At 45.2% G+C, this 22,401-nt stretch overlaps 1 protein-coding gene across 1 annotated transcript in view; it reads left to right on the forward strand.

Moving 5' to 3' along the window:
- Positions 1-22,401, forward strand: part of MCF2 (MCF.2 cell line derived transforming sequence) — a 46,904-nt gene that overhangs the window by 7,762 nt on the left and 16,741 nt on the right. The window contains 11 exon segments of the mRNA XM_009324458.1: positions 5,235-5,354; positions 6,453-6,569; positions 8,556-8,709; positions 13,673-13,808; positions 14,283-14,397; positions 14,766-14,885; positions 16,065-16,256; positions 17,705-17,896; positions 18,047-18,218; positions 21,353-21,441; positions 22,010-22,098. Coding sequence (XP_009322733.1) covers positions 5,235-5,354; positions 6,453-6,569; positions 8,556-8,709; positions 13,673-13,808; positions 14,283-14,397; positions 14,766-14,885; positions 16,065-16,256; positions 17,705-17,896; positions 18,047-18,218; positions 21,353-21,441; positions 22,010-22,098 — 1,496 coding nt within the window.

Consider the following 22,401-nt stretch of genomic DNA (forward strand, 5'->3'; position numbering starts at 1 on the left):
GGGGGGATGGAGGGAGCGGGAATATTGGCCGGAGCGATTTTAATTGAGCGGCGCGGGGGAGTATTTTTAGTAACACCTTCCGTGCGGGAGTAGCCAGGCTCTTCTTGCGGGCGTTGGGCACCGCTGTCCTGCGGTGCTGCTTCCAGCGCGTCCCTGAGATGTCGTGGGAAAGGCTTTATTTATCGCTCCTACAGTAAGAGGAAGCCTCTCGCAGAGAGGGGGCCCTAGGAAGAATTTGTGCAGCCGCGATGCTAACAGCATCTTCGGGGGTTGATTATGCAGCCGGCTAAAATAAAGGTAGCGGAGCGCTTTGGAGTTTCGTTTTGGCTCTGGGGGAAGTTAAAGCTCAAATTAGCAGTGCCTGGCATTTCGCTGCCTGACTTTTCCTTTAAGGGACAGCAGAAAGTCATTCACTTCAGCACCTGTATAAGGACCGCTAGCCTCAATCTCCATTGCTCAGAAACAAACTTACTGGCAGATACTACTTTTTCTTTACATTTATTGATTTCCAACCTCATGACTGTCCCAGTGAACTGCAGGGAAGAATATTCGCTGAAAATTGAATTCCTAAAATTGGGAAAAATCACATTAAATGCATCAGGATGAGATACTCACTAAGGAGGTAACAACTGTGATGCTTTCAATGCATGCCCCTTCTTGTGCTTTATTAGCCCAGTTCATCTATATTGATTACATCAAGGCTGTCTGTGTGGTTGTAGTTGGGCGTGCATTTAAACAAGTTGCTGAACTGGGGCCTTACGGTATACACATTTGGGTCCTCCGAAGGGGAGGACTGTTCTGAGCATGGTCTGTGGTCAGTGAGATAGTTAATAGTAGTGAAATGTTGCCAACTGCCCGATAGAGTGGAATTGCGCCGATTGTTTTCTGCCTTTCCTGATATGCTGCAGAGGAATAGCAGAGGGCAAAGGGTTTAGAGGGTTCTTTTAGGTGCTTTATTACATAAACCCGATGTCAAATGCGCAAGATTCTTTGTAGTGTTATAAATAATAAGATAAAACATAAGGCGAGATTAAGGACCCTTTTGTCTTCGCTTTCTTGAATATATTGTGGGGAAGGGTTTTTTCCCAGCAGTACCTTCAGTATCATTAGAGTTCAGTTTGTAGGTACCTTCCGTACACTTCAGCCCTTAGAAGAACTGGAATTGTAGCAGTGATTAAAAAAAGATATAGTCCCTCCAGGAATGTTATCCTTGAGGAATTATTGATCTGTCTTTATATACATACATGCACGTATAAATATATATGTGTGTGTGTATATGTATACACATGTATAAATATATTTTTAACATTTCATCCTTTCTCTTAAGTCTGTAAGAGGGCATAGGGCATGGTTTGATTGGTAGCTGTCTTTCTGCAAGCTTATTTTTTGGCTTGGTTGTTTTTTCCATGCTTGAAATATATCAGGTATCATTTGCAAAGCTCTATTTCTTGTTTTTTAGCTACTCATAAGTGCCGACCTTGATCTTATATGTATCAAATCAGCTGAAAAATCCCCAAACACTTTCTAAACTGAATGGAAATCAAATTACCTGTCCTGGAAACCCAGCTACCTCTGCGGTGAAACATACCAAGGAGCAAAAGGGGTACAGTTATGTGTATATGGGGCATAAAGTTGTATCAAAGAAGAATTTGCCCCTGTGGCGGATGTGGCAGAAGGATGGGAGTGCCAGGTTATGGTCTCTTCTGGTAGGTTGTGTGGAACGTGTTGGCATCCTGCATTCATGAAACCAAAGGTGTCCAAAGGCACCTTTGCTTCCAGAGAGGCGTTTCACACCTTGTCACTATTGCAGTGTAGCTTTGGCAGGCGGCTCGGCTTGCCTCCTGATCGTTGGTCCATCTTCCTGGAGCTGTGGGTTTCCTGCCCAAGGGCTCGTAGGAGAAGACATTCAAAGTCTACAGCTTCCCATTGGGTGATATAGTTTGGAGACCCAGGCCCTTCCTCCAGGGAGTCTGCTCTGTGCATGAAGGGTGCATGTCAAAAAGGCCTTGAAGGAGTAAGAGAGGGCAAAGCAGACTCATCTCTGCTTGAAGTGCCAAACAGGGTTAAAGGGGATAGGGTATGGGGGGGGGATAATGAGATAAGACCAAGGGAGGATGCGTCTCTGGCTGGTTGTTCTTCTCAAAGATATTGCTGATGCATTTTTCAGGAGGGGGTCAAGGTAGGAGCCTGAAGTTCAGAGACCTGAACACACTGTTGTGTGTCTGAGCTGGAAACAGTGACTTTCCCCAAACTATGTGGGACTTCACCACTGGATTCTCATACAATGGACTCATAACCATACAGAAAGACCTAAAATTGCATCCTCCGAGCTCCTTTGAAGCATTGTAAGACCATTGGCCTCACAAGGCTTTGGTTCAAGTCAGTTTGAGCCGTTAATGCCAGGGGTGTAGGACCTGCCTTGGAGCAAAAACAGCCTATCCTTTGAGGTTTGCAGCTCATGGTGGCTCCTTGGTGATATCTTTGGAGCCTTGTTGGGGGATGTTACTGCTGTCCTGACTGCAGAGAAATGTCCACTGGGAAATGACCAGGATGTAAAGTGAGGCAAACACGGACATAAGGGTGGGCGTGAGGGAATGACACATGGTGGACTCACAGCTCTGCAGGGACAGGTGTGACATTGCCGTCAACGCAGACTGACAGGTCTCTTCCTGGGATGTCCTAGTGCCGTGGGACGTGCTGGAGCATGAAGAGTGTCAAGGACCAGCCAGGACAGCCAACAGGCCTGGTGTCCTGGTTTTGGCTGGGATAGAGTTAATTTTCTTCCTAGTAGCTGGTACAGTGCTGTGTTTTGGATTTAGCATGAGAATAACGTGATAACACACTGATGGTTTAGTTGTTGCTAAGCAGTGCTTATACTAAGTCAAGGACTCTTCAGCTTCCCATCCTCTGCCAGCGAGGAGGTGCACAAGAAGCTGGGAGGGGGCACAGCCAGGACAGCTGACCCAAACTGGCCAAAGGGATATTCCATACCATATGACGTCATGATCAGTGTAGAAACTGGGGGGAGTTGGCCGGGGGGCAGCGATCGCTGTTCAGGGACTGACGGGGCATTGGTCGGCGGGTGGTGAGTGGTTGCATCACTTGTGGGGTTTTTTGTTTGTTTTTTTTGTTGGTTTCTCTCTCCCTCTTGTTTTATTTTCCATTACAATTTATTATTATTATTATTATTATTAATTTTTATTATTCTATTATTTCAACACCAGGGCGGGGAGGGGAGGGTGAGCGAGTGGCTGTGTGGTGCTTAATTGCTGACCGGGGTTAAAACACGGCACCTGGAAAGAGCAATAGCAGCGTTTATTGGGTCCAACGGAGAGCCAGTGTGGTGAGGTGGGAGAGGCAGCCAGCTTCTCTGGGAAATGCTGGAGGATGAGTGTTGGGCTTGCCAGAGACTTTCCAGTGAAATATTAATGCTGTAAATTTTCAGTTCATTCAAAATGTCTACAAGACCGTGCCAGTTCTGGTGGTGCTTTCCTCGGTGAAGGTTTTCTGCATCCCAGGCAGAGATTCTTCCCAATCTCAAAGTGAGGAATCACTCCAACTCCTTGGAGATATCCAGTAGCCTGTGGATGATTTTCTTTCTAGTAATATGGGAAGCTCAAGGTAAAAATCCTGAGCTGAGCAGGGTCTCCGAGATGGGCTTCTCTCCAGAGCTGCATCTAGTAGCTGGGCTGTTGGAGGGCCTGCCTGTGGTTGTCTTGCAGGAGAGCTGGTCTTCCTTGTAGAGACAGTTAAACAGGCATCGAAGCAGGGAGCTGAACCTGGATCTCCTGTAGCCTCTCACCCACGCTTTCTTGGGCAAGACCTGTCTCAGCCGTGAAGGTCTGGTGACTCCATGGACAGGTTTAGACCTTTGGCCCGTCTGCAGGTTTGATGGGGTTGGAAGTTGGCTCCTTGGGTCTCCCGTGGCTGTAGCCATCACTGCGTGCCTGGGGCTGGCAGCCATTTCAGAGATGTTGTGTGCTAACCAGGCGCTGTGTAACAGAGGTACAGCGCCCAGGGCCTGGAGCCAGCAGGAACTTCTTCATTATTTAATGGTTTGCTCTTGTTTGTAACACCAAATCTTTGTCCCTGTCACCATTCTTGTTGACTTCCAAAGGGTATGAATTTGGCACTTCATTCACATAAATTTCTTTATTTTTTCCTGCTCCTACTTAAAATAGCAGCAGATCAATATATTGAATTTATGTGGCTTATTTGATCCTAAAAGTCACTGTCCATTTCTAAGTGGAGTTGTGGGCACTGGAAGCCACAACCTGACCTTTCCTACAAAAGAAAACATAGCAAATGAGTTACAGTGCAGTTCATGGATGTCAGATCTCAACTGTAAATCATGTCTTTTTTGAACAACACTGATGCATATTTATGGGAGCGATCTTCGTTTTGAAGGCATAGATTAAGTGCCCTGCAGTGCAAAATACCTAAACATGTTCATTACTCTCACCCTTGGTATAGATACTACTATCATCTTCCTTGGAGGATAATGGAGGAGAACAATATGAGGAGGAATATATGGAAAAATGTAAACTGGCCTGGCAGGATCTCAGAGAAAATCATATGTCTTAATTAACTCAATTTTTTGCATCATGCACTTATCCATAATTTAATGATATGACTCCTACTTTCTTAAAAATTCTTTTTCATTCTCAAGCACCCTTTTCACAGATCTATTTAAAAACGCACCTGCCAACCATATGCTTGAAAAAAGGCTCCAGCAGTGTAGACAGGAAATTCCAAATTCTTACCACAAATTAAATGTTGCCTGGTAATTACCAGGGACAAGAAGAGTATGCTTGATGCAGTTATAGGATGATTAGTGAGTTTGGCAATAAATTTTGCTTCGCCAGTCTGTCTGTCATTCCCCTCGATGTTCTAGCCCTCTGTTCCTGGCTAAGTCGTAATTTCACTCTCTAGGTTATAATGCTGAACACAATATATAGTATTGAAGTTTATAATAAGTGGCCCTCCAAGGTGCATGGCTGAATTCCTGCCTGCTCCAAAGGGCAGTGGGACTGGACAATCCTCCCGCAGTTACATCCCGTATCTCTAAACCACTTACAGTGTCTCCCTCCTGTTTTGAAAGTAAGAAAAGGCTATCAGGGCAATCAGAAAAAAATACTAAGATCTGAACGATTTCCCCTCTTTCCAAGGCGTTTGAAAGCCATTGTTGGACCTGCCACGTCACCAGGTTGAATGTCGTCTCTGTTTCCTTGCAGGCGTCTTTCCCAGGGAACCTGCACTTAGTGATGGTTCTTCGTCCCACGGGGTTTTTCCAGCGCACCTTCACTGACATTGGATTTCGGTTCAGTCAGGAGGATTTTCTACTCAAGTTACCGGTACGAGCGTGCAGAGGTGTTGTGCCTGTGCGTGATCGGAGGCTGCCCACGCACCTCGGGCTGGGAGGGTGACAGTGTCGCACCCTGCAGGCACCTATGTGAAGAGTAACTGGAGTGTCTCTGCCAGTAATGCCCTATTTCCACCAAATTTCTCTCCACCAAATCTCTCCTGTAGCATTTTTCATCTCCCTTGTGCACAGTTTGCTCCCCACAGAGCATGTCCACGGTAGTGGGTGGTGGGCTTCTCAGCCTGTCCTCATCCCCCATGTAGGCTGCATGCCTCTCTGGAGGATAAAACCATGCTCAGGAATTTGTTTGTCTGAAAAGTCGAAAGACATGTCTAGCGAAGCTTTTGCTATGAATTCCACCCATCATCGCCATTTTCATCTCAGTGTGAACTCCATACTAACATCATGTTGGTATTTGTTTCTATCATAGCAACTGAAATGGTTTTATATTCTCAAGTCAAAGTTTCCAAGACTTCTAAAGCCACCTTGATTATAGGACATAATGAGAATAATTAAGAGAAGAAAAGTACATTTATGGAATCTAAGGTTGACGCAATTACAAACCCACAAAACAAACCAATGTTTTCCTTTAGGAAATAATATGATTTTCACGAACTTTACGGTTTTCACTCTAAAATGATTGTCATTTGCACAGTTTTGAAAATTCATGACTTATCCCAGGGCAGATCAAGACACACAAAAACTCATGAGTATATATTTGTGTGAAATTGGCCAATGCTTCATAACTTATTAAAATGTATGTATTTTTTCCAGATTACTGGTCATCCCTTGCAAAAACCTGCATTACTTTTGCTTTCAGCTCTGTTCTGCAGTCAGATGCTGCAGCATCTCCCTGTGCTTTGCATTTGAGGAAGCAAGCACCTGGGAGATCAGGGTTGGCTTACAAAAATGTTCAAATACATCAAAGAAAAGCCATGGTAAGCCATAAGTGTAAGAAGAAAGCCATGCTGTGGAACAATATTTAGAGCAAACCCAATTTTTAGGCACATAAAAGATTTGCAGGCTTGATCTGTGTATGAGTTGGGTAGAAGTGATGATCAACCAACTAACGGTGTTGCCTTGTTTGTAGGTTGTTATGCTGAGCTCAGTTAGTGACCTGCTGACATACATTGATGAGCAGCAATTAACCCCGGAGTTTGGAGGCACCCTGGAGTACTGCCACAGCGAGTGGGTCGTCTTCAGGACTGTACGTACTGGGGCTGAGCACTGGGCTCATGGGTGTTTGGGATCAATCGAGGAAGGTTTTCTGTAAGGCAATGAGCAATGGGTAGCTGAAAGCAACCCCTGAGGCCAACTACATTTCCTTGATCAGATTTGCAAAGGAGTCAAGTGCCGTTAGGTACTTGATGGGTTTATAAGGGAATTGAATGATTAACTCCCTCAGGCTCCTTTTGAAACTGCTCCCGAAAGATCTGTCTTCTTAAGTCTTTATTAAAATTCCCTTAATAGTAGATACAAAATAGGCTTTTTTTTAATAATGGTTGCTTCGTGTGACTAATATCACAAATGTGTTTGGGAACCGGGGCAATGAGACTGCTCTCTGCATACTGACTCAATGCAGAGAATTCAGAAAACTTCCTGTTCTTTTTTTTTCTTTGCAAGAATTTTCCTTTAATATTGCCAGGAATCAGGCATTTAATTCCCTGAGCTGTGCCTTGCCGTGTGTTTCTATGCTTCCTCTACACTCTTAGTTTTCACTGGGACTGTGTCTCCCAGATTAATGGCAGGTTGGATTGCCAGTTACCTTCCCAACAAATCAAAGCACTAATGAAAAACGTACCAGACATCCTAGTGCCCCTTGTCCTGCAACATCATCCACACCAGCAGATGTGGAGCTCAGTATAAAGACAAAAGCACAAGACATTGTAGCTGGCATAACTCAAGCTATTGTTTGTGCCATTAACTTTGTGCCAGTTTACACTGATGCGCTGCCAAATTAATGAATTTTTAAAATTTTTAGCTCATTAGTTTTGTTCTTTTGCATGATGTGTGAAAGCGATAATGGCATAACTCTCACACTTGGAGGCAAAAATGACAAAATGAATGACAGAAAATGTTAGGGTTAATCTAAGAAAAGGATGAGTTTCTAGACCATAGCTGCATATGGTAGACACGTGTCCATATGAAAAACCTCTCTCAAAATGCCCTTGTAGTGTGCTCGTAAAACATTTCCTGAAATTTCCATGGAAAATATGTGCTGTTTAAAGAAAATATAAACGCGATCTGTTACATTTGAGTTTATTACCCCGTTCCCAAGAGCAGAGCTGGAGCTCTTCATGTGTTCTCCAGGGGACAAGGTTTCAAGCCTCAGCAAGGCTGTCCCCTCTGCTTTTGCGGTGATTCGCTGCCAGCTGAGCAGGAGACCAGCAGCTCCTTGCTGACCCAATCACCCGGTCGCAGTCCAGGCTGTGAGCGGCTTCACGTTCTTCCCCTCCTGCAACCAGTGGGAAGATCAGAGCAAAGAGCAGGGCCGGGAGAGCCCCGCCTCACCCCGTGGTGTGGGAGCCATCTGGCGTCCAGAGCTCCCAGTGGCTGTCTGGGATGTGCCGGGGAGTTACCTGCAGCCCTCGCTTCTATCCCACTGTCTCCAGTTTGCCTCCGGCACGCTGCTTAGCTCCCTCCTTTGTCCTCTTGGTGAAGCTGTGGATGAGGTGGCCGTGGTGCCAGACTGCCTTGTAACCCGCCATTTGGGCTTGCAAAGCTGGGAACATCCATCACCAAGAAGCCAAACACATCTCCAAAGCCTTACTGCCTGGAGGTGGTTCGCAGTGTGGGTTAACCAGAGGAGAAGGAAGATAGAAGAGGAATTACAGGAATATGTGAGATGGATCTTATGGTGGCTTCTGCTATAGACCTCCAATATGTGCTAGGAAAAATCTCAGAGTGCACAAGAACAGGCAGCAGAAAAGAAAGCATGAGGTATCTCTGCCCAATACTACCCTTATTTAAGTCCCTGTTGTCAATGCAAACTGCACTAAAAGCCAACAGGCGGCCACTAGCTAATGCACCACAGCACACATCAGCTCCGTCTGCAGTGGACGTCCCACCCACCTCTCTCAGAGCAAGCTGTTGGGCTCCCCTGCAGATCTCAGCCTTGGCTCTTCATGCACTCTTAATGAGCTGTAAGAATATCCTGAATCCCAAGCTGATTGCAATTATCGTCTCCCACCAGGCAATAGAGAGTTTTGCACTAACCGTGAAGGAAATTGCACAGATGTTACAATCCTTTGGCACGGAGCTAGCAGAGACGGAGCTACCGGACGACATGTATTCAATCGAGCGCATCCTGGCCCTGCGCACGGAAAAGTACTACCAGCTGAAGGTATGTCTCATCAGGAGCTCCGCTGTGTGTTTCCAGCCCCTGTTTACACAGCAAGATGGGATTTCTGGGGTTTGACTGCCTGTTTGTTTGGTGCCCACTCCTTCTTCCCTCCCATGCATGTGTACGTGTTGACAGACAAAATAAAACACAGCATGACTATTTCTGTATGTTACCCTTACATTTGCCATCCACTCAAGCAAATTACCCTGCCAGCATCCAGCAAACTCTCTCAACTGCTGCCTCCTTACTGGCTGCAGAAGTTGGTGTCTATAGTGTGCTCCTCCCGTGGGCTTGGCACGTCTCGCTCGCAGGAGGGTGGGTGGGAGGCTTCATCACCTGTGGGTTCGTACCCCCGGTGGGGTTCCCTCCGCTTCACCCCCATGGCTGGAGGAAGCTGCATGCAGAGATCATCAGTGGGTCTGGAGGGATGGTTTGTCCCCAGGTCCCTCCGCCTGATGGGGCTTCCCCGGGGGGACTTGGGGAACTGTGCTGGAGAGCACTCGAGATGAAGATTTCTTGTGAGCGTGTGGTACAGAGCATTCATGATGTGATTCCTGTCTTCATGTGGGGCTTCATGCTTCATCTTAAAGAACATTTGTGTCTTCAATATTTTAGGATTTTTTTCCAACTATTTGTGATTACAATTATTTTAGGAGTTAGCGGAAGCTTTAGTGCAGCCAGCTGCTGCTATATCAAGCTGTTGTCTTTGCTGCTGCTGCATCTTTCTGGGGACAGCACAGGCCTGTCCCCAAACCCTCACTTAGAAACGGTTCCCATGTTAACAGCCGTGCTGTGCGGCTGAAGAATGAGCTCCTTTGCGTTATGTGAATGACAGAAAATGTTAGGGTTAATCTAAGAAAAGGATGAGTTTCTAGACCATAGCTGCATATGGTAGACATGTGTCCATATGAAAAACCTCTCTCAAAATGCCCTTGTAGTGTGCTCGTAAAACATTTCCTGAAATTTCCATGGAAAATATGTGCTGTTTAAAGAAAATATAAACGCGATCTGTTACATTTGAGTTTATTACCCCGTTCCCAAGAGCAGAGCTGGAGCTCTTCATGTGTTCTCCAGGGGACAAGGTTTCAAGCCTCAGCAAGGCTGTCCCCTCTGCTTTTGCGGTGATTCGCTGCCAGCTGAGCAGGAGACCAGCAGCTCCTTGCTGACCCAATCACCCGGTCGCAGTCCAGGCTGTGAGCGGCTTCACGTTCTTCCCCTCCTGCAACCAGTGGGAAGGTCAGAGCAAAGAGCAGGGCCGGGAGAGCCCCGCCTCACCCCGTTGGGAAGATCAGAGCAAAGAGCAGGGCCGGGAGAGCCCCGCCTCACCCCGTGGTGTGGGAGCCGTCTGGCGACCAGAGCTCCCAGTGGCTGTCTGGGATGTGCCGGGGAGGTACCAGCAGCACTCGCTTCTATCCCACTGTCTCCAGTTTGCCTCCGGCACGCTGCTTAGCTCCCTCCTTTGTCCTCTTGGTGAAGCTGTGGATGAGGTGGCCGTGGTGCCAGACTGCCTTGTAACCCGCCATTTGGGCTTGGAAAGCTGGGAACATCCATCACCAAGAAGCCAAACACATCTCCAAAGCCTTACTGCCTGGAGGTGGTTCGCAGTGTGGGTTAACCAGAGGAGAAGGAAGATAGAAGAGGAATTACAGGAATATGTGAGATGGATCTTATGGTGGCTTCTGCTATAGACCTCCAATATGTGCTAGGAAAAATCTCAGAGTGCACAAGAACAGGCAGCAGAAAAGAAAGCATGAGGTATCTCTGCCCAATACTACCCTTATTTAAGTCCCTGTTGTCAATGCAAACTGCACTAAAAGCCAACAGGCGGCCACTAGCTAATGCACCACAGCACGCATCAGCTCCGTCTGCAGTGGACGTCCCACCCACCTCTCTCAGAGCAAGCTGTTGGGCTCCCCTGCAGATCTCAGCCTTGGCTCTTCATGCACTCTTAATGAGCTGTAAGAATATCCTGAATCCCAAGCTGATTGCAATTATCGTCTCCCACCAGGCAATAGAGAGTTTTGCACTAACCGTGAAGGAAATTGCACAGATGTTACAATCCTTTGGCACGGAGCTAGCAGAGACGGAGCTACCGGACGACATGTATTCAATCGAGCGCATCCTGGCCCTGCGCACGGAAAAGTACTACCAGCTGAAGGTATGTCTCATCAGGAGCTCCGCTGTGTGTTTCCAGCCCCTGTTTACACAGCAAGATGGGATTTCTGGGGTTTGACTGCCTGTTTGTTTGGTGCCCACTCCTTCTTCCCTCCCATGCATGTGTACGTGTTGACAGACAAAATAAAACACAGCATGACTATTTCTGTATGTTACCCTTACATTTGCCATCCACTCAAGCAAATTACCCTGCCAGCATCCAGCAAACTCTCTCAACTGCTGCCTCCTTACTGGCTGCAGAAGTTGGTGTCTATAGTGTGCTCCTCCCGTGGGCTTGGCACGTCTCGCTCGCAGGAGGGTGGGTGGGAGGCTTCATCACCTGTGGGTTCGTACCCCCAGTGGGGTTCCCTCCTCTTTACCCCCATGGCTGGAGGAAGCTGCATGCAGAGATCATCAGTGGGTCTGGAGGGATGGTTTGTCCCCAGGTCCCTCCGCCTGATGGGGCTTCCCCGGGGGGACTTGGGGAACTGTGCTGGAGAGCACTCGAGATGAAGATTTCTTGTGAGCGTGTGGTACAGAGCATTCATGATGTGATTCCTGTCTTCATGTGGGGCTTCATGCTTCATCTTAAAGAACATTTGTGTCTTCAATATTTTAGGATTTTTTTCCAACTATTTGTGATTACAATTATTTTAGGAGTTAGCGGAAGCTTTAGTGCAGCCAGCTGCTGCTATATCAAGCTGTTGTCTTTGCTGCTGCTGCATCTTTCTGGGGACAGCACAGGCCTGTCCCCAAACCCTCACTTAGAAACGGTTCCCATGTTAACAGCCGTGCTGTGCGGCTGAAGAATGAGCTCCTTTGCGTTATGACAGGATTCGTTTACATAAGTCCAAGAAGTGTATCTATTTTCATTTATGATCATCTGTCATTCACGGGACAGTGAGTTCGCAGAAGGCTGCCTGTACGAAATAGGCAAAATGACATCCGAAGTGTGCTGTGTGTAGGCATAGATGTATGTGCGTATGTATAGGAAGTTTCATTATAGATACTGCCAATAGTCCTTTACTTGTTCTTTGAAAATGAAGAGAGCTGTAGTACAAAACAGCAGCTACAGACATTGCAGTATGACTTACTGACTTAAACTTCATGCTTAGGACTATAGCCAAAGTGTGGGGGGCAAATATGGGCTACACAATGTAGTCCTGTCTATAAACGAGTCAGGAATACACACTTTCCTCTGTGGAGAAATAAAACACATCATGTGTTTTCATTTGCATATAAAGCACAGCAGCACTCAGTACAAAGCATCTGTTGCTTTTAATGCCTCGTCTATTAATTTCAAATATCAAAACCACTCGTTGGCTTTTGACTGAAATGAAGTCCGTTGGCTTTTTTCTTTTGTTCCTTCTAAGACTATGAGACATGAAAGCGGATGAGAAACTGTGCACAGATTGTGGTGACAGCAAGACATGGGATCCTTGTCTCTCTCATGACAACCCCAAGATTGGTACAGCTGATTCCCGAATTCAAATAATGAGTCGATCAGAATAATTTATGTAGCTGTGATACTGAACAGAAGCTGGTTGCAAACACAATGAAAAAAATGACAAAAATTAATTAAGCAGAGTAACTAAGAAATTAACCTCTTTGATATACCGAATGGGAAAAAAATCAAGTTAACACCTGTTTGACAGTCGGGCTACTTTGTTGTACGTATAATGAAAGGCTTTGAATCAAAAGGGGAATGCAGGGCTCTGGAGAGTGAGATGTGAGAGGATGAACGAACAGCCACCTGCGGTCTAAAGCATGCTGCATAATTCCTCTTCCCTTTTGAGCCTCCTGGATGTGGCACTATCAAAAGGAGACAGGGTTTTTGCCTTGCGGTCATCTTCCGTGATGCTTTGGTGATAGGGATGCAAACTGGCAGCAGACACTTTGTGTGTGGGAGAGGAGAAGCTCCTGTGGCCGTGTCCTGCTCCTGGGCTGCTGCCCTGAAGATGCTGTTATGTTTAGGTTGCTGTGAGCTATCTGGGGCAGGCAGACGTTTAAGCAAGTCTGTGCTTTCTGAATCCTCTCCCTAAAGTGGTTTTGCCATTGTTTCTCTTGCAATAGAAATCTGGCCATCTCCTAGGACGGGCTTTTATTCCTCCAAGAGTTGGCTCTCTAGCAAAGCCATGCACAGGTCTCTCCTTCGCAGCTTCTTCCAACTCAGTTCATTAGTCACACCAGGTCCTTCTCACCTTTATTTTTCTGAAAATAATTGACTAAATGCACCTGTTTGCTTTGGGGCTGAGCCCAACACAGCACAAAGCACCTCAGCTGATGTTAATGAACACACCAAGTGTTTAAATTTTCCTTAAGTGGAGGTCACATTGAAAGTGCTGACTTGCCTCTATACGTAAAGGCTCTAGTAAGTGGTGCCATGTAGTCTCAGTCCCAGCTTTGTCCCACTATGGGATGCTCTTCCTACAGCCTCCTGTGATGACCTTGATGGAGAAGCACGGCCTCCAAGCTGCAGAAATACTTGCTTGAATACATGAACTTGTAGATAGATATCTAATACAAACCCACCCGCTCCCCAGGAGAGACCTGTGGTTGTGCTGTCTTCCTGCCCCTTGAATCATTGTGTGGCCTGATGTTTTCACACATGCCAGTTTCCACCCAGCCTGGCGACCAGTCCATGGTTCAGCCTCCTCCAGCTCCGGGGGCTAACCCCACGTTAAGGGGGCTAAAACATCTGCTGGGAATCCTTTGGACTGATGGATGCCGGTGCTTCATTTCATACAGGGAAACTAAGGCAGGAAAAGAACGAAATGACTTATCCTTACCTCACAAAAAGTAGCAAAAATCAGAAATTATACACGAGGATATTACAGCAGTCACAAAAGAGGGAAACTTGCTTTTGAGCAGTTTTGAAGAGCCTGACTCCAGGGAATGCGGTCAGGACCAACACAGCGAGAGGCCAGGGGACTGGGAGACTGTGAATCGGTGAGTGCACTATGTTCCTAATTTGCCTGATTTTTTGAGTGGAAGCACTCAAGCGTAGATGTGTTGTTTAGGTCACCTATCAAACAAGTAAAGACAAAGATACCAGCGTTTTGCTCCAGACTCATCAAATTGCTGGGTGAGTTCTGTCAAACGACTTTGACCTGCTCTGATTTTTTTTCCCCCACTGAACGATGAGGCTGTGGAGCAGATGCAGGGTTCTCCCATGGCAGGCTCACAGGTAATATTCAGATAAATGGAGATAGCAACAACTGCTTCACACAGGTGCTGTCATCTGCAGCAGTGATTTCATTAAATTTCTCTCTGAGATCTTCGCAAGTCATATATACATGTCTGTTGACTTCTCCTGAGAGCTTGGGTCCAGAAGACCTGAATAGGTGGTCTCTAGGGCTTGTCCATCTCTGCTTGTCCTCTATTTGCAAATTGTTCCAATCCTGCCCTTTTTCTGTGCTCCAGGTTACTTGGTCAGCTGCATGAGATGGAGACTGCTTTTGATGGCTTCTGGGAAAAACATCAGTTAAAAATGGAGCAATATTTACAATTGTGGAAGTTTGAGCAAAGTTTTCAAGAGGTATGACCAGATGCACTTCTGTTGGCAGAAGGAAGAGTTGGAGACAAAAAGGAGGGGAGAGGAGAGAAGATTTTATGCTTTTTATTTTGAGAGTGTTTAATTTATGCTGCTGTTCTTTGACTCTGGCTGGTCTAGCTAGCTGGGGGAGACCACTGTGCTTCCTCATTCAGAGCTAATTTAGGTATCACTGCCCTGCAGTCGCATAGATTTTGCTGACAGAAGCATCTTTGAATTTAGAAATCAGTTCCTGGACACTGGTTTTATTATTGGATTTAGCAGTCAGCTAAAGTGTGATTAATTTTGTTCTGAGAATGATTTTCCGCCTGTGCTTTGTATCCTTTTGCAGCAGTCTTCTTCTTTGTGTCTAGGTCAAGAATGCCATTGAATTTTTAATGGGTCAGCAAGTGGAGCTGCCTGACACTGGCGACAGTGTCCCCCAAGTAAAACAGAGGCTCAAGGACTTGGGTCATTTCGATGGTATGGCTCAGGTGAGATAATCTTTCACAGGAAGAGGCACTAATGTGACACAAGAGGCACATTCTGTATTTGTGGTAGGAGGTGTTTTCTGAAATTACCTGGTTCTGGTGTAATTCGTTGGAAAGTGGCTGCACAAAAGGATTGATTTCACGTCTTTGCTCTGCGCAGCAATGCTGTGATCACTCTGAAAGCCAGCAACAGGGTATTTAATTATCATAGTTAAAATAAATTGCTGAGCCACCATGAAAATCCAGAACAGATAAATGTCTGAACATAGGGGAGGCGTGGGAGTTAATGAGCTGGAAGAAGAATTATTTATATGTTAAGTGCTTTAGCAGTGCTAATAGGCAGAGACTTACCAGGCACATGGAGAGGCAAAAAAGTTGCTATCTTGACGTGTCTGTGATTTGAACATAACATATGGATGAAGACTAAGAGATGTAGGGGAAAGAAGAGTGAAGGGAGATGATTCACAGGAGCCCAACTGAGGATGTGACTTCTGTAAAGGGATGTGCTTGGCAAGTGGGCCAGGGTCAGTGGAGAAATCCTGAGGGATCTGGACACAACCCCCAGAGGCTTCTTTGAAAATAAGAGTCCTAGGAGAAAGGTATAAGGCTTTTTGGCCATTTGGAAGAATGTTTGTGGAGAGAGGGAGGAGGAACAAAAGGCCATGCAGACAGGATGCAACAGGGAAGCGGTCCCAGCAGAAAGCCAGCCCTGGAGAAGACATAACCATTATGCTGACCAAGACGTGCAGACAAGATAGCATGTTCTTTGCATCAAGCTTTGCTGCAAAGAGCCTGGTTTATTTTCACCATAAGCCTTAACTGCTCGAATTCCCTTTCATGCTTATGAGCGTAGTGTGCCTAAACTGGACATCAGCTGTGGTTTTTTTAGAGTGCAGTTCCTGGAGACGGCAGCAATACATTGCCGGCAGCCATTCACAGCATTGCTAGTTTGGTGAAATACTGTTTTCTTCTTCATGCTCCTTTTGGATAGCAAAATTTTTTTTTCCCCAATGATGGGTGCCATTTTATCCTGCGTAAGCCACCCATTCTGGCTACTCGTAATGGCAGTCATCTCCATGTGTGCCTGAAATCTGGTAAGACAAGAAAGTGCATGTTATTACGTGTAGATATTTTGGCATTATTTCAGTAAGTGTGCAATCCGTTCTCTTCCTTTCACTGAAGGATCTGATAGGGAAGGCTCAGGTGGTGATACTACACGGACACCAGCTAGCAGCAAATCATCACTACGCACTCAACTTAATTTGCCAGCAATGCAACGAGCTGCGGCACCATTCTGATGTCTTGTCTGATGAGATCAAAAGGAAGCAGATGCGGCTGCAGAAGACCTTGGATCTTCATACGCGCCTTCAGCAGGTAGAGTTCAGAAACACAGTGCCCTGAGAAGTAGGTAGTTAGCTTCTCCGTGGGGTTAGCCTCTCCACTTGTTAGCTGGAAGCATCTGGAATTTGCAGCTTTGCTTCAACAGTTCATGGCAGGAAAGCTCCAGAGGCTGGAGGAGTGCTTCTGCCCTCACTTAGCTGGTTAAGTTAGCAAACAGGTATCTGCTAATGCTGTGAATAGTCAGCAGAAAGAGGTGGGCATCTCCAGGGGACAATTCAGAACACCAAAGTTCAACTGCTGCTGTTGCTTATGCTTTCATGGTGCATCCATGTATTAACTGACTTTTGAGGTTTATCATACCCAGTGCAGTAGAGGTAATGCTTTCAGATAAACTCCAGCCTTTTTTTATTAGTGATTTATTAAAAATGAACATAGCTGACTATAAAATAAGGTGACAGATTGGTAGATAGGCACAGCTGCTGTGTGCTAGCATGGAAGTGGAGTCATGTGGCTCCAACGCTCTTTGATATCTTAATCAGCATCAAAAATTCATTTAGGGAAGTTCATGCTAATTAGGCCAGAAGGCACACGACTGTAATATGCTTGAGGCCATTAAGAGAAGCAGCGAAGTTTGACCCTGTTCCATTTCACTGTTTCAGTGGACTAGGGAACTTGGGGTTTTTTTCTCTGTATGCTCCACTTCAATATTGCATTTATCTGTGGGGACGGACGATTCCTCGGCAGCCTCTCAGCTTCAGCGCAGTGTCCTCTCCTGGGCTCCTTGCAGTCCTGGTTGGTGCTGGTGCTTTAGCCCACGGGCTCTGCTGGAGCACACTGTGGTCCTGCTCTCCACGGCTTTCCTTCCCATTCACAGCACTGGAGGTCCTGTGTCGTTCTTGGCTGCAGCATCTTCTCACGCCTGTGCACACCACAGTGCGTGAGTGCCAACTGAACCACAGCCTGGCGTTCAGCTATTACCTGTGCGTGTTAAATGTACAACTTTAAACTGCAATTTAAAATCCTTATTTTTTTTAAAACATAAATGCAATTACTTTGATCATTTCTTGCAGTTCAGGTTTGCACTGAGTGAGGCATTTATCTCAAGAAACCCGCCTGTCTCGTCGTAAACTCTGTAGTGCCCCCTTCAGCTTTCTGAGTTGGAGACATAGAGATCTGCTTATCATTTGGTTCAACTATGCACTAAATAATGCTTTTGTGTCAGTTATACCACTGGTTTTATCTAGGTACAAGTGGGAGCACATCTTGGCTGGGTATGTTGAGGACTGCAGTCACCCTCCAGAAAAAATGTGGCCTTTCTACTTTCTAATCAAAATGCAATAGCTGCCGAGCTCTTTAGGACTACTAATTATCTCCATGTGGAAAATACAGATCCTGTAAATGATATTCCTCATGGGAACCTTGATTTAGTAGGGGTGCCGCTGATGGTCTCGCTCCCTGTGTTTGCCCCGTGCTGTTACCAGGCTCTGCAGTGCTGTGATGAAGGTGCCTACCTGCTCGCCAACCAGCAGATGGATAAGTGCCAGTCTAAAGAAGGCGCTCAGAAAGCTCTCCAGGACATAGAGAGATTTCTCGAAAGCTCTTCAGCCTACTTAAACTATGATCCCCAAGCCCTACACTACGATTTTGAGTCAGTCTTAACATCTGAATTGAAGGTAAGCAACCCCTCCAGTTCCTTGTTACACGAGTAAAAAGCAAGATCGGACTGTGTTGCAGTGTTGTCAGCTTTATAGTCCTCTGTTTTGGGTCAAAGTGCAAAATAACGGTAGTTATTTGATCACGGAAGCCTTTTTCACTCTCTACAGTGCCAGATACAGTCAGTGCAGGTCAAGCTTGAAAACGTTCGAAGCATGTTTGAGAATCGGCAGTCTTGCTTCAAGAAGCTGTTGGATAAACATGTGCGGCCCGTCCAATTAGTAGCCCCTCGGCCAGAAAATCCACCAAGATCAAAATCACCATTATTCTCTCCTAAACACGGTAAAATATTTTAAGTTTATGCTATTTTCAGATGATAATATTGCTTTGAGGTAGGAAGAGTAAGGCTAAGGATGGTTTTGAGAAACCAATTAGGCCTTGCTGGCTGATACAGGGTTGTTGTATAATGCTAAATGTATGTGAGATGATTTATTATCTTTCCAATTTTTGTGTCTAGATTCCCATACCTGTGTAAAGAATAGGGCTGGTTGCTTGGTATTCATTTTCACTTCCTACTCAGTGAAAAAAGAAAGCTGTAAACAGCACATACTTCCACTTCTGCTTTACTGGCATCCTACTGGGCTGAAAAATAGTGTGTTAGTACTACAGGGAAAAAGGGCAAGGTTTATAAATTTATTAGCATACCTATTCTCCGTGGCAGTCTCCATAACTGTCTCGAGCTGGAACTGACATAAAGTTAGACTGATGTTTGCAAAGGAGCTTGGAGAAACGAGGAGCTCAAATCTCATGAACAGAAATGAGCTGGATGCTTAACTCCCTTTGATTCCTTCAGAATGTCTTCCTTAAATCCCAATTGTGGAATAATTAATGTCCATAAAGGTACAAATTCTGGTTGAACTGAGGTCACTGAATGTTCTGCCTTGATTGTGGCACAATGATCAATGGGATGTGGCACAATGTCAGCTTTAAATAACAACATTAAAACTTTCATCCTTGGCAGCCCTATATGTATCAGAATTAAAAAGTATTCCAAAGTAACGTCATGCATTTTAAACCAGGGACATGCTAAGTTATGTGGGAATATTAAATTCAGTGATCTGACTGTATAAAGCAATTAAACATTTGTGTGTTAACACAAAATTTTTATGATGAATTAACGAATATTGGTTTTGGTGAATTGTAGCAGGTGTCATGCAAACAGCACAAGTGGCTCCAATTCAGGGAGTGACTAATGTAAAAAACCAAGCTATTGGAGGGATGGAAGTGAAGCTAGATGCAGTGAGGGGAACTAAACTGTTCAAGATGCAGGCCAGTGAAGCAAATAAACCCCAAATTTCCTTTTCTCCAGGCTGATGCCACCTTCACTAGATCACACTGCCCTCTGAACCCCTTTCCTCAATCAGGAAAAAAGTTCCAAGTCTTTAAACTAGAGTATTGCCCATTTTACCTAGTGTAACTTTTCGAGCTTTCTAGAAACAGAAAAGCGTTCAGGAGGAATTATTGACTTGAAGAATAGGGGTAAATGGGTGGCCACCTCCGTGGGACATTGTGAGACCAGCATCAATCAGCTGGACTTATTTCATGTCTTTATGGGATGCACGTTTTTCTAGCAAAGGCCCTCAGTCTCCTGCAAAGCACAGGTTTCCTCCATTAATCCTCTTCCTGAAAGAGATGATCAAGTGTGTTGAAATGAGCGGAGCCAGCAAGCGGGGAAAGACAAAAGGCTCCTCTTTGGATAGATCATGCCAAGAGAGCTTTTTAATAAGGCCTCTGTTTGACACAAAACATCAAAATGCTGCAGGCCTGCTGGCGTGATGTGCAGTGTCAAAGACGCATGCTGGGCTCCGCCGGGAGTGCTTTGAGATGGATGGGTTTTATGGCGCGGATTGAAACCAAACCACCTCTGAGCACATTACTTTTGTCCTCTTTTTCTTTCTTTCTTTTGTTTCCCCTCCCTTCTTTTTCTGTCTGAGGACAGACGCTTCCTCTTTCATCTTTGCCCTGGATTTGAAGCCTGTCTGATAAATGTGGTTCTAATTTTGAAACCACTTTTTGGGGGAAAAAAGAGTAAACCTATCCTGTCCTGAGCCGTAAAGCGTAGTGAGATGTGTAGAAGCGATATGGCAGGCTGCAGCGGAGCCCGAGAGCTGGAGTAAAGTCACTCTTGCAACAAAGCACCAAGCTGCAGCTGGTGACCATCTCCCCTTGAACTTCCCATCCGTGTTCCCTTCCTCCCAGTGGGAGTCTCCCAGTAGGACCGCTAGCAAGTCCTCGCTTCTTTTGGGTCTTCCTGTCTGTGATGGGTCACACCCCACGCACGCCTCTGGTCTGCTCTCCAGCATCCCGATCACTCTCCTTCCTCATTCGGCGTGTTTACACACGGAGGTCTAAGGCCTCGTTGGTGTGATAATACGTAATAGCTTTATCTTACAGCAGCCCCATCTGAAGATGGGGCGCCTGCTTTTCACATGGGTTTGCTTTCCTCTGCATCCGTTTTTCTCCCTACATCTGCTTCACAAAAGGTGGCTCTTTCGGTGTCAGAACTGTTCAAACCTTCTATCTAGACACAGCTGCTGTTGCATTCATATGTGCTGTGATACCTTTTTTCACCCTAATGGAAAGATAGTTCATTAGTCCATTTTGTTGTCGGTGGTGGTTTTTTTTTTACTTTGCTAGCCTCTTTTTTCTGTTTGTAAATAAGGTGAATATTGCACAGCAGAATGTGTTTATTTTTGGTCCATCTCAGAATTTGGTGCAGCCGCTGGGGCTGCAGCCTGGCACGTGGAGCTGTTGCCGAGGCTGGCGCCGGTGCGATGCTGAAGAAATTAATTATTGCCATTCATGTTGGGGGGAAAGACCCTTTTGGTGAAGAACTGCCATATTGACTATTCAGGAGTAAGAAGTATTTGAAAGATGCCGTATAACTCGTTGCGGAGATTGATGTTTTATTTTTAAGCTTCCAATTTTCCTCTGTAACCCAAAGTATTACAACTTGTAATTATTTACTGACAATATCAATAAATTCTTCCAAGGTGGAGAAACAGTTTATACCAGCTGAGCATCTTGCCCTACGTTCATAAAAGGACTTTAAAACAGTATCCCAGTAGGTGATGTTCCTTTTGGTAGTTTATTTGATTTTCTTGTTTTCTATCATTTGCACAGGCTTCACAGAGTTTGTTAGGTTTTGATTACAGTATTCACTTAATGGACATTTTGTTTTTTCTGATTACTTTTTACTTTATGGCCTTTATGACCATCTGTGTGACTTGTGTTATTTGGTATTAGTATTGTTGCTTGAAATATCCTTTATTTTGTCAGTTTGCTTGTAGTATTAGCTAACTAATTATTCATTCTTAAAATGTATCCCATTTTTCTTTGTGACTTATTAGTTTCTGTCTGAACCATCTCCTTCACTATAGATGTACATTACGTAATTATGTTTTTTTCTACCCAAGGTGTGGATTTTAATTCCAGTTTGAAATTTTCATTTGATCTCTCTCTCCCTGGGAAGAAAACATCAAGAAAAACTCCAAGTTCTCGCAAGGTAAAAATTATTCATGAAATCTGAATGACTTTTATACACTGAAAAACTGAAACCCTTCTAAAAATTGATTGGACTTACACTTCGGATTTGAAGACGCTCTTTTTTTTTTTTCCCCCTTTAAAAAAAAAACAAACCCTTTCATATCCGTACGGTTTAGTTGGATTGGTCCAGCATCTGAGATCTATCTTGGATTGTTTTTCCAAGTCTCAGATATCGATTTCCTGTGTGTTATTCCCTAAACTTGTTCTTTGCATAACAGTGATGTCTATTAGGAAAACTCCACATCCGCAGATATTTCCCTTGTGGAAACTGTTCTCTGATCTCTGCACTAATGAATTATGTTACCAGTATTTTCAGATTTTATGTAGCAGAGTAATTTCTGGGAATGTTTGGCTACCCGTTATGTGCTATGCCCTTTTAAAGTTTTGTGTCACAAAGGATTTCTTAAAAGGAAGCGTATTTCATCCTTCCCCAAAGAGTTCCCATGCCGACATCAGGGGCTGGGCTCGTCCTGCCTCTGTAGTGACCCCCCTGCGGCTCTTCCCAGTGCATCCCATTTCTCTTCCAGATCGAAGTGATGCACGACTATCAGGAAAAACGGAATTCCTTGCAGTCTTTTATTTCGGACAGTGACGACAACTTAGATATACTAAAAGGGTAAGCTTTCACCCTGTTTACATCACTCAAAATGATCATAGAATCATAGAATCATTAAGGTTGGAAGAGACCTCTAAGATCATCGAGTCCAACCGTCAACCCAACACCACCATGTCCACTAAACCATGTCCCTAAGCGCCTCATCTACGCGTCTTTTAAATACTTCCAGGGATGGTGACTCGACCACTTCCCTGGGCAGCCTGTTCCAATGTTTAACCACTCTTTCAGTAAAGAAATTTTTCCTCACGTCCAATCTAAACCTCCCCTGGCGCAACTTGAGGCCATTTCCTCTTGTCCTATCGC

This window comes from Pygoscelis adeliae, unplaced genomic scaffold (genome assembly GCF_000699105.1).
Source record: "Pygoscelis adeliae isolate BGI_AS28 unplaced genomic scaffold, ASM69910v1 Scaffold285, whole genome shotgun sequence".
Classification (NCBI taxonomy): domain Eukaryota; kingdom Metazoa; phylum Chordata; class Aves; order Sphenisciformes; family Spheniscidae; genus Pygoscelis; species Pygoscelis adeliae.